Raw genomic sequence first — 13212 nt, 5'->3', positions numbered from 1 at the left:
CGAAGAAGTGTTATCTCTGTTTCAGATTTTGTATGTGCGTTATCTATGTTACACCACGAACACTGGACTGCTTACCACTGATTGTCCTAGGTTTTCTCGCCATATACTCCTTCCACCTTCGTGAACTGAGCTGGCTGGGAGGAGGAGCAAGTATGCGACCAATGGTACACGGCAATACAAAAAGAGCTCCAGCCTGGATAAAACAGAACGTACTTTTAGTGACTGCACACAGAAAGCAACTTCAAAATAGCATCACCTGGCAATTCTCTACTCACATTTCACCTACATACCACATCTTTAATAACGCTCTCTCCCAAAAATTTCACTATAAAAGCTAAAAAAACAAAAACCCAAAACACAGCCTCACCTCTACCAAAAAAGAAAAAGCCAAAAAACGTAGAAAGGTATTCAGCTACAAGCGTTCCTTTTCCTTCCACGGAGTCACATATCTGAAAACCATATTTACAATATTTGATTTAAGTTCAGGTTGTGGGTATAATTTCTTAGTTTATCTGCAAATCAATGAGAGGCCACAAATTTATCTGTCCTCAAAAGATTCTGGTCACACTAAGCCATAATTTTATAACTTTGGGTCTAAATGGATTATTGTTCTGGCTTCAAAATTAGAATCAAAAGGCAATTTCATAACTTCTGTTCCTAGATATCAGAGACTTAATGCTAATAGGTATAAAATTCAGAGAAACCATGAATCGCATGCCAGAAAACATATAGCGGCCTCCAACTGATTTATGACCAAGCTCAACTTAGTCATCCTCATATTCCCATGGCTGGGTGCACAGATGTTCATTAAATATTTGTTCCCCCAAACATAACATAACATATTTAGGTAAATTCTCAGTTTGATTAAGCACTGAACAATACAAATTGCAACCCTGAAAGCTGTACTTTGCTTGTTATTTTAGAAATGTAAGCTACAAAATCAGCACATCTCGATATACACCTTTTTTAAATTTGGGTGAAATTTAGGCACAAAGCATCTCAAATCTAAAGCAAAGTCACTTTTAATTGTCTTTTGTAGACAGATGGGTTATATGAGGTATGTGACACAAAGTTAATTAACTTTTTGCTGCTATTTATTATTTTTGCTTACGTATTCTTAACAGTTATAAAAATAAGTCTACCAGGGCAAAAAAAGGAAGGTAAAATTAAATATGTTTACTTTCCTTTATTATTATAGCCATAATCTTTTTAAGTCAAATATATTCTACATACTCAAGATTAGACATTAAAATTAAAATATTTAGGAAAATAATCATTAATTCTAAAAAACATATGTTTAATTTTCTAAACATTAAGTCCTAATTCTTCCTCCTTGCATAAATAAGACTTCTTAGCCCAAAATGCACGACAAGACCATCTGGCCCAAAGGGCAGACAAAGCTGTAATGTCAGTATGCCAGATCAGAGTCCAGTTATAGTTTAACAACTATATGACCGTTGAAATCATAGTTACAGCTTAACAACGCAGAGATGCTAAACACAGTTCAAAGCATAACTTGTACCCTGGTATAAACATCCCGATCCACCATCCAGATACATAACCACATTTCTGAGACAGCCTGTTTTTGATTCAGCATTCACTACAAAAATGAAAACAAACACTTCTAAATCACATCTGCTCTAGCTCCCTACAAAATGAACTTACGTCAGCAATTTACACGACACTGACAGCAAACCTGGACTCTGGCGAGCTGTGCTTGCTCCTACACAGACCCTTAGGCAGACTCTGAGAGGCCTGAGAAGGGGGCTTTTGGCCTCACCTTCTGTCTCAAAATGTGAGACGACATTCCAAACCCCGTTCAGAGGGCAAACACCGAACAAGCAGGCACTCGTATGACAGTCGTTATCCCAGCCGTATAGATTCTCGTCTTCAACTAAGATGTTCCTGCCTACACGACGAAGAGAGATTACGACTCCCCCACAATTTTATCTTGCCTTTTTCTAATCTAATAGGCATTCTTCTAAAAGGCCTTTATTTTTATTCTGGGGATAATCAAACAATCTTTTTAAGCTCAGAAGTCAACCTAGGATCACATAAATCACTGGAATTTAAGCACTGCGATAGCCTCCCAAGGAGGGACCTTGCCCACTTTATTCTCTCCAGTACCTGCAACAAGCAAATGGCAGGCAGTCCAAAAAACAGAAGAAATAAATGAAAACCATGGTATAAGGCACTAGGATTATTTCAAACAATGAGCATGCAATTTAAAATTTTCTTTCAAAAAACGTAAGAGACTAATTTTAACCCTATGTAAAAGGACAATGAACTGTTTCACATTTACAGATCTATCAGCCAAATTACATAATCTATGTTTTCAAAAATTATCCCTTTCGCTGCATTAAAGTAGGAACATGTATTTAAAGATCCAATATTTGTCCCTGACTGATAAAGTGCAGCCCAATATTCTAGTCACTGCCCAAGAAACAATAAAAATGACAGTCTAATACAACAACTTAAATAGAACAACTGAAAACATGACATGGATAGATACCGACAGCTCAGCTGTCTTCTAGGACTGGCCTTGCCTATCTTCAATAGATGGATTAGTACTTATTTTGTACCTGTGCCAAATTACAGGTATATGCCTGATTTTGACTTGAAACATTATCTATAAAACTAAGGACTAAAGATTTCATTGTAACTTCAAAACCAGGGTACCTAGAGCTTTATACATTTCGGGAAACTGTTTCACTTAAGTGTGTCTATCATCTGGGCCATATAAATATTTTGCCACAGAACTGAAATCAAATGTGAAAGGAGTAGGTTAACTATAATCTAACATAGCCTGAAACTTTAAAGCAATTACCAGTCATGAAGCTTATTTCTGAAAATCTCTTCTAAAAAAACAAAAATCACTTCCTGTCTGCAGTGGACTCTGGAGTTATAAAAAGTCCAAAATATTTTAATATGAATTAGGACCAAAACAATGTGTTATGTGAAAGAAACCAAATCATCACACAAAGACAGATTAAACAAATATATATTCCCTTTTCTCACACATCTGTAAACACTGAGTTAAAAACAAAACAAAACCCCACTTTCTGTACCTCGCCACACAGGGAAGAAATCTGCTCCACCAGCAACCTGGAGCTCTGCTTGGCGCTGTTTCTTGTCAATCCCCTGTACTAAGGAGTTAAAGGAATGACGGAATGGTTGGCTGTCAAATAACCTAACTTCCTAAAATAAGTCTGATCCTCCAACTCACAGGATGTTTAAATTCATTTATCAAAAATTTTAAACTAGGAACTCACAACTACTCCTCTCCTTAAGGACAATTATTTTTCTGATTCTGAAGATCCACCAAGAAGTAGGGATACTGCAAACTATTAGAACCAGAGATTTTAAAAACTGGAGCTTCTGAATAAAAATTCAAGAACACCGTATGTACTAGTGTTTCATTTCCAATCAACAACAAATTCTTTTTATACAAAATACTCTGTTATTAGGCATATTCTTAAAACGTCTTAGATATATTTTCTTTAAAAAGATTCTAAAATATGCTGAATATTTGCAGACAATGTGATGGCATTCATATTTACTTAGGTATTTAAAGCAATACAGTAGAATGGCACTTTTATCTATCCTGTCAATGTCAAGAGAAACATCTGAACTTCCAATAGTAAATAAATTATTTTGTTTTTCTTCACAGACTCCTAACATTTTTCCCTCTTCCCTACCCCACAAATGCGTGATAATTTCAGGAAGTCTCCTGCCTAACCCAAAGGCATAAGTACACTACCTGAAGGAGGGTTCTTTTTTTGCAAGTTGTAGCCCTTCTCTTAAAACAATGGCAATGAAAGGTATACTGATATTATTAAAAAATGAAAAACAACAAAAGTACAGCCACATATTTAAGCGTGGTGGTGCCAGGAAAAAACTCTATTTGACACAGAAACTGTGGTCTATGATGAACAGGTAAATGAAAGGATACAACTCAAATTCAATGTCTGACATATAGCAAGAGGGTAGATCTGATAATTTTATCATCTGCACAAATTCTAAAGCAGGGCCATAATAATGAAAAACCTGAAAAAGAAAATAAATTATGTAAGGGTTTAAATACCAGAAATAAAATGAAAGTGAACAAATTAGTGATCAGGTTTTAAACCTTTAAAATTGGTCTTAAAAAGACAGTATTTACACATTATGCAAGCCAAACACTTCATTCTCTATAATAGACAAGAATTTCTTCCATTCCAATTCTAGCTTTCAGAGTGGAGAGATAGACATGGAGATTTCCTAGAAAGGAAAGTTTCTAGAAAGAGTTTACAGGAAGAAAGTAAGTCTAAAAAGAGGTAAGCAACAGAGGACAAGAGTTCTCAACTTATCCTGTTTATCTCTAGCTAGACAGACAGACACGCCAGGAGGCTAGGTTACTGAAGTGGGTCTGAAAAACTGAGAAAGAAAAAGAAAGGACGCACCAGAATGGACTCTGACTGGTATGCTGAGATGGGAAAAAAAAAAAAATCCTTGGAGAAAATACCAAAGTAATTAAAGAAAGAACTAGTGAACCAAGAGCGCTAATTAACAAAGCAAGCTCCACTCGAAGAAATGAGATTAAGGATTTCTTTGGATAGAGTCTAAAACTAAACTAAGAGTGAGCTAGTGAAGAAGGTATTTCCAAGGTTGGGGTTAGAGTACTTAATAAGAAGGGCAAAGAAAAGCTAACCCATCTTCAAACAACACAAAATCTTAAACTTGCAGAAATCTGACTAATTTTAGCATATACGATTATGTGTGTGTATGTGTGTGTATACACAAAAATACACGACACACACAGTGTGTATTTACATAAAGATTCGTATACTCAAGGGTATGGTTTTTTTCAGTATTCACACGTGGATGTGAGAGCTGGCTCATAAAGAAAGCTGAGCGCCGAAGTATTGATGCTTTTGAACTGTGGTGTTGGAGAAGACTCGAGAGTCCCTTGGACTGCAAAAAGATCAAACCAGTCACTGCTAAAGGAAATCAATCCGAAATATTCATCAGAAGGACTGATGCTGAAGCTTCAATACTTTGGCCACCTGATGTAAAGAGCTGACTCGTTAGAAAAGGCCCTGATGCTGGGAGAGACTGAAGGCAGAGGGGACGACAGAGGATGAGATGGTTGGATGGCATCACCAACCCAACTGACAGAAGTTCGAGCAAGTTCTGGGATTGGTGACAGACAGGGAAGCCTGGTGTGCTGCAACCCATGGGGTCGCAGAGTCGGACACGACTGAGTGCCTGAACTGAAGCATGCGTTTGTGTGTGTGAACACAGAGATGGCGAGATCAAAGCCTGTCCTCTTTCCGCTGTGTCATGCTCCCTTCAAACTGAATCCTAGAAAGCTCAAAAGTTAAGTTCAAACGTGAAGTGGCTTCAGGCCTATAGTGACCTAACATTAGGATCATTCCATTTTGAAAAGAATCTAAAACAGTGATAGTTTTCCCAACATTCAATGCTGATGACACACTGTAATTTAAGAACAATTATAATAAAAGTTGTATGAATCAGCACACTTAAGCACATACATTAGCTAAGTTAACTGAAGATTCAAATGTATCTTATAACGATATTTATGAATGGATGATTGCAAAAACAAACACAGATTACCTTTGGCAAAATATCTTTATCCTTTGATGGTATTAACTTTTTGTTAAGAAAGCAAGTTTTTAAATTAGATGTACTAAAATTCTTCCGTGTGACTCCCTTTAAACAAAATTCAGGAAAACTTATTTCACTTCCAAACTGAAAAGAGACAAAGAGAGCACAGTTACAGACATCATGAATTAAGTTATGAAGATTAATTCATCTTATTGCAACATAAAAGTTGAGGGGAAAACCATAGATAAATTCATTTCTGATTCCTCGGATCAAAATGCATTTCTTCCATTTACATACACATCATTCAGGTTTCAACTTACACGTGAATTTTCCATGAAACGCTCTCCTTGGCCTTGCACTAGCCCACAAGAGTATGTTAAGCCCATTCTCTGGAACCACAGGGGCTTCCCTGATGGATCAAATGGTTAAGAATCTGCCTGCAGTGCAGAAGACTGGGGTTCGATCCCCAGGTTATTAGGAAGATCCCCTGGAGAAGGGAATGGCAACCCACTCCAGTATTCTTGCCTGGAGAATCCCATGGACGGAGGTGCCTGGTGGGCTATAGTACATGGGGTCCCAAAGAACTGGACACAACTGAGCGACTAAGCATAATAGACTGAAATACATCAAATACCAGAAATACTTATTTCAACGTGGATACAATTTACATGCAATGAAATAAAGCAGCCTGGACAAACATGAACTCAACTAATGTTAAAAGCTATGTTTTAAAATAATGTTACATTCTAGAAATGCAGTGCCCAAAACAATCATAGTGACTATTTAAATTTAAATAAAGTGAAAAATTCAGTTCTGTGTTTGAAGTAGTCACATAGAAAGTTCTAGTAGCAACATGAAGCCAGTGGGCTATTGTATAAGCATAAATTCAGAACATTTCTATTAATGAAGTTCTACTTAGATAAGTGTTTTTCCAGAACATCTTCAAATTGTACATATTCATTAGGATTCATTTATATTATCTGTGTTGTAAATAAAGTTGAAAGGCCTGCCTTGTAAACTGTGGTAACAGAAATCCACTTACCTTCCTCTCCCATATCTGAATCTTTCCCCTCCATAGCTCCTTTGAATCAATAGCATTTCTGAGATCTTCAAAAGATACAATATTAGCAGAAAGGTATTCTGCAATTTTCTGATAATTTCTATAAATAAAAAGTTCATGACAATTCAACACAGGCTTTTAAATTTGACTTAGATTTGATGGTTATAGTTAACTACGAGCAAAACAAGCAAAATGGAAAGTTTATATTTCTGCTTTTATCTACTAATATTATAGAACATTCATTAAACCAGTCTCTGGAGAAGTTTCCAGCATATGTTCATTCAATCTCAGCATCACCATGAATTGTGAACACTCATCCTTAATGCTACAGATGACTAGGTTTTCCTATTGCTATTTACCGGCTTTAACATGTCAGATACACACATATGCACACACACACAGACAGAAAGAATGGAGTTCGTATCTTCAGAAGAGCTGCTTTCCTGAACTGTCCCCACAGCAGTTCTGCATGAAGTGCCTCAACAGCACTGACAGACTACCCTGACTCCATGCGCCCAGCTCCTCCCGAACGTCAGTGAACAAGGTCGGATCTCACTTTTGTAATTCCCCAGCAAATACCGCTGTGCTTGGCATAGTGACAGCGGTCAATAAACAGCTGCTGAATGAAGAAAATCATGAAGTGAACAAATCCAACAGCTATTTAAGGATCAAAACTAATACATAGTTGATCCTTACTCAAGTGTCATAAAACACAACAGTATATCTTTATTTCTACATTGCACATAAAACAAAACACACATGACATCATAAACCCCGTGTATCCACACACCGACGGCATTATCACAGCGCCCACTGGACAATACAGACCTATCTAAAAACATGCAGTGTGTTTGGAGAAGAATGCTCAATAACGGTTCAAAAACAGTGTCCATAATATTTACTAAAAACTTAAAACTTCTGAGAAATATAAAGTATGAAATAAGGGAAATCCAAGTTCTTCTCAATGAAAAAATTCTCTAATTGCAGTAGGACATATTGGGTTGGTCAAAAAGTTTTAGTTTTCCCATCAAATGCTGGTTTCTTGGCCATCCCATAAAATTGTCACATTTTAAAAAATCTTCAAATGCTGGGTCTATTAAAAGCAGGGTAGCAAGTTAACTGTAAAAACAAACAGCACAGATAGCTTACATTTCACAATGATCTCCTGCGATAGTAATTTTTGCTGAATACCATTCCTTCAAATGTTTTAATGCTCCTACAGTAGGCAAACAGTCTCTCAGTTTTGGAGGATCTTTGTCAGAAGGCAACAGTATTATATCTATCATTGCTCTACCTAGAAAGAAATAAAAGCATTTTTATAAGTTTTTTACATTTTTGTTTTGGAGCACAGTTGATTAAATGTAACTTTTTAAAGACGTTAGACCCTAAATGCCTCAAAACAGTATTCTGGACAATTGAATTTTATGTTTATTCAGAAGATGAAGGAGGAGTTTAACTTTAATTTCTGAAATTCTTCAAAACAATACACATCTTCAGGAGTCTGAAATTTTTAAGTGTTCATCACTTGAGTTAAAGCCATGTTATCTTGAAACAGCTAGCATATGCCACAAAAACAATGGACTATGCCATAATCACTTGCCAATTATGTGCCAGTGGTTAAAAACACATCGCTGTGAGCCCATCAATGCTACTGTTGCTCTGAACAGAGGGAAAAAAACTTGCAATTCATTATGCTCTTCTATGCTTAATCTTCTTACACAAAAGGGAATGAGTCAGTGTAGAACTGTGATGCTCAAATAAATTATTTCTCTTTTTAAAGAACAATAAGACACTCAGAAAATTCAATTATACTGACAATATCACTGGTTCCTGAGAAAGAAGGTTAACTTCACGAAACTTTAAGTTTTACAAAATGATAAACTTTACTGAAGGATAAGAAAAATCAAAACCAAACAGAAACCAAACCAAAGCATGACAGTGGAAGCATCTCAACCTGCCCAGCAGCAACCCTACATCTCATGCCTTGGACACGTGGGAACCTGACGCGCATCTGCCAATGCACCCAGCTATTTTCCACATAAGGTCCTTTATGCTGAAATACAGTCCTGAACATAAGGGCTAGACTGTGAGCTGAAGCCCTTTATGATAACCACATAGCGTTTATCTACCACTCTATACTCAGCTCCCCGTACAATGCCTGACACATAAGACACAGCAAATATCTGCTTAATAACTGACCTCCAATAACGAAAGCACTCAGAAAACTCTTTAAAAGTATTTGTGGGTGCCAAAGTATACCAAATTTTTGATGAATCAAGTAACTGACTCACCTTAAGAAAGATTTAAGATAAAATACAGTTTTAAGAGTAAACAACACAGTATTTCATAAAATGCGCTTCCCATTACGGAAAAAAAAAATGAGCCGCATAAAAAAAATTGAGTCAAGGGCTTCTTTTCCTGTATGACTTTCTATATGACAATATATATGGCTGACTTTACACCAGGAAAGAATGCTACCCAAATGATCGACGTTACAGAATTTCTTTTTCCAGGAGTTGTCATGGGACAAGTGTTCTAAGACCACTGTGGAAAACAATGGTAGACAGCAGATTCTTCTTCAGTAAAAACTGAAGAAGGAGACAGACGAGTATTTAATTTTGTAAGTTCTCATTTTTGTCTAAGTAAATAAAAACAATTTAAAAAGCTAATATCTCAACAATGTATTTTATTAAAGTAGTGGAGCATTTTTTTTCACAACTTCAAATAAAAATCATTCTTCATTTTGGATTTAAAAATCAGAAGTGAGAACACAAGCATGAAGACTGAGTTTATCATTGCTTCACACACAGTGTAAGGTAAGATACAAATACTGAAAGTAGCCACAAGGTATTACCAGGAGCAGGAAGCTTGTCTGATAACTGATGCAAACTTTCTGCAGATTCTTCATAAAGGCTAAAACAAAAGAGAAAGTAGGGAAAAAAGTCATATATAATCATAATTGGGTCATATTAGGCAAATGGATCTCTGTGCCAGACACTATCAAGTATGTCAGCATTATCTCATTTGATCTTCATAACAATCCCATGAAGCAATGCTCTTAATACTATTTTATCCTCACTTTAATTCAATTAAAGTTCACATCAGTAGTAGGTATGAAAGCTAGGATTCAACCCTGAATCCAAGTTCTAAGCTACACTCCCCAAACAAACAACAGTAACAAACAAGGGGGGAAAAACCCTCCCTAAACTATATCTAGTACATTAGATATAAATCATAACTAGTAGCCCAAACATTTTTCTGAACTCTACAAAGTAAGGTATTCCTAAGTGGTTAATAAAGACGGCTACTGCTTTTCTCTGAATGACATAAAACAGATAACAGGAAAACATGACACTCTCCTTCGATTCTCTAAAATCTATTAAAAATCTATTAGTTTTATCCAAATAATGAATTTTTCTCAAAATAGCTTATTATACAGCATAAAGGTACTTGAATCCTTTATTATAAACTCACCATTGTTTAAAAAACTTAAGGCCTCTTATGGTAAAGTGCAGTTTTCAAGCTCCCTCTTGTGGAAACAGTTATTAAGTCACTTAATGGAAACGACTGTGTTTGCACGCACCATCTTCGACAGTGGTGAGAAAACATGGAATGGTTAAGAGCCCTACGGCTAGAAGGCAGCTTAGAAACCATCTCGAAGGCCTTCAGCACTTTACAGACGAGACAGGAAACCCCAGACAAGTTCAGTCACTGGCCCAAGGTCAGGGCCACTTCCACCAGCCTCCGTTTCAATGCCCTTTCTGGCCCAAGGTCAGGACCACTTCCACCAGCCTCCGTTTCAATGCCCTTTCTAAACTTCTACGTCTCCCCTCATTAATCAGCATAAACAAATATGATTTGAGAGCAGGAAACATCGAAGTGTGCAGTAATTTATAGAAATATAATACTTGAATATTAAAATAAGCAAAAGCAGTTTTTGTAATGAAGTATTACACAAGACCAAAATGCCTAGTGGGCTTCCCTGTAGCTCAGTTGGGAAAGAATCTGCCTGCAAAGCAGGAGACCTGGGTTTGATTTCTGGGTCGGGAAGATCCCCTGGAGAAGGAAATGGCAACCCACTCCAGTACTCTTGCCTGGAGAATCCCAGGGACAGAGGAGCCTGTCCGGCTACAGTCCATGGGATCGCAAGAGTCGGACACCACTTAGCGACTAAACCACCACCAGAGAGTGTACTTCATGAAGAAAAAATAATAACCACAACTCACATCACCTGAGTCGCCATATACGTCAAACTACAATTCAGAAAGCCCAAAAGTGCATCCGATCACCCATACAACCCTCAGCAGCTCTGGGTCTCAAGGTGCCTGAGACGCTGAAGACACACAAACTGAAGAGACGCATTTCAGCTTCAAAAGCAAGATGAAAGCGACACTGTGGTGTGACCGCTGGCTACTCCCCTTAAACAGAGTTTCTATTCAAGCGCCTGGAATTTAACATCAAGCAGACTTTTTCTTCAAGCAAGTGACACATTAATTATCACTTTTTATGACTCCTACAAATAAGTAAGCTTAAGAAGCTAAACATTTTCAGATACAAATTTGTGCATTTTAAAGAATTTTATCAAAATTAAAGGCCCAAACTACCCATCTTCCAAAATAAGAGTTGAAATTTTTAATTACGTAAAATTCCCTCACTGTAACCGCTAACATACCAAATCCTCACCCTCATGGCTAAAATACAATCTAATGTCAAATACTGTAAAGACGTTAAAGGACGCATGTAAGCATACTCAGCCAAGGATAATGATTCCCTGCTATTGCTATCTTCTTCCTCAAAACACTCAACAGCACTCAAGCATTCTTCCATATTTGTCTGAAGAACATCTTCGATGTCATCTTTCTCTGCACCAAAATGTATCTCTTCCCAGTGTGAACTACAAAACTAACATATCGAAAGACTGCATTAAGTAATGGGTTCGTGGGTTTATTTGTATTAACAAAGACATTCACCAGGTACCATTTTCTTATTTATATTACCTGATAAAATCCACATATTGCCTGAACTGCAAAGAACCACTTCCTGGAACCAGGTATACCGCCCACTGAACAGGCTTGAAAGCAAAATCATACTGATTAGAAGCAAAGAATGCCACAGACAAGCAGATGTCACAGCATGTATGCTGAGAGTTGTGCAGCTTTGATGCACATTACACAGTTCTCCAAGTTATACATACGTGTGCGTGTGTGTGTGTGTGTACACATATACAGGAAATACGGAAACTCAAACAGGAAAAGCTGCCTGAAGAGCGAAATGGTCCGCTCTCTACGAAGACTCTGCTTTAGTTCATCGCAGTTCAAAGTCTACATTGCTATCATTAACCTTCATTTAAAATCTAGAGATGCTGGAAAATACACCCACTCAATTACTACTGAATAATACCAAGAAATGCAAGCATTTTAGGGAAAACGGTTCCCTCCTAAAGATCATGAAGGTTTGGTTCAGCCTTACTAAAGAGAGAGAAGATAAAGAATAACTGTAGCTTTGAAACGGAGATGATCTCCTTGGAGACTGGAATATTACATGAAGAAACGAAGTAAAGGGTCACCACAGGGTACGAGTCAGAAGATCAGTGAAAACTTCAGAGCAACGTACAGAAATCGGATTCAAAGGAGGGGAAGGAGATACATGCTAACTGTGGTTTACCTCATAGAAGTTAGGGAAGATGCTAAGCGCATCTTATTACCAATTTCTTACCAAACTGGTATCTTATGACCAATTTCTGCCAAAATTCCCTTTACCTCCTAATTCCTTAAGAAAATAGAAGCCATTAGGTAATAAACAGGCACCCTTCCTGCGTCTCCATTAGGCCTTTCCTCATTCTTCCCTGTTGACACGTAAGAGGCACCACCCTTCCGACCAAGGCTACCCCCAAACTTCCACTGGGACACCAGGCTGCTGACTTCCCTGCATCTTTGATCTCTCCTTCTCCACCATTTCCTTCCCATTAACATCTAAATATGCACAAGTATTTCTCAAATTAGTTTTTTGAATCACCTTTAAATTCATCTCCCCTTTTTAGTTAACCACTATGTCTCTCTTTACTTTCCAGGAAGATGGACTTTCTGAAGGCACTGTCTACTCTTGGCCGTCTCTATCTACCTTTTCTATTCCCTTCGGATCCAGTGAAATCTGTTCTTTTGTCCCAGCATGCCACTGAACCACACCCACCAAGGTCACCAACGGCTGACATGTTTCTAAATCTAGGTTTTTAGTCCTATTGGTACTTGACTTCTCAACATTAAGACTAAGAAAAGAATAAAAAAAGGACACCTTCGACTATTTTCTCCAGAAAACACTTGCTTTCTGTGGGAAACCCATCTTTCTCTAAAAGCTGGTGCTCAGATCCTTTCAAAAATGAATTCCTTGGAATTCATTTCAAGATTTTCTGCTCTTTTCACTCTCCAAAACAATCCCATCGTTCTTCATGGCTGAAACTGACATCTATATATTGATGATTCCATCATCTTTCTCCAGCTCCATTCTCCTTTGGAGTTCCAGACACATGTATCCAATTCTTTTTTTAA

The 13212-nt window shown here is 37.3% G+C and overlaps 1 protein-coding gene across 1 annotated transcript in view; it reads right to left on the bottom strand.

Moving 5' to 3' along the window:
* Nucleotides 1-13212, bottom strand: part of MTBP (MDM2 binding protein) — a 66692-nt gene that overhangs the window by 50917 nt on the left and 2563 nt on the right. The window contains exons 3-11 of the mRNA XM_052651719.1: nt 11665-11738; nt 11418-11569; nt 9522-9580; nt 7817-7961; nt 6650-6767; nt 5617-5751; nt 3953-4047; nt 3069-3141; nt 76-193 (exon numbers count right to left, since the gene is read on the bottom strand). Of these exons, the coding sequence (XP_052507679.1) occupies nt 76-193; nt 3069-3141; nt 3953-4047; nt 5617-5751; nt 6650-6767; nt 7817-7961; nt 9522-9580; nt 11418-11569; nt 11665-11738 (969 nt within the window). The remainder of the gene's footprint in view (nt 1-75; nt 194-3068; nt 3142-3952; nt 4048-5616; nt 5752-6649; nt 6768-7816; nt 7962-9521; nt 9581-11417; nt 11570-11664; nt 11739-13212) is intronic.

This window comes from Budorcas taxicolor, chromosome 14 (genome assembly GCF_023091745.1).
Source record: "Budorcas taxicolor isolate Tak-1 chromosome 14, Takin1.1, whole genome shotgun sequence".
Taxonomy (NCBI): Eukaryota; Metazoa; Chordata; class Mammalia; order Artiodactyla; family Bovidae; genus Budorcas; species Budorcas taxicolor.
The sequence above is the reverse complement of the archived record's forward strand: the minus strand, read 5'-3'. Positions and strand labels throughout refer to the sequence as shown.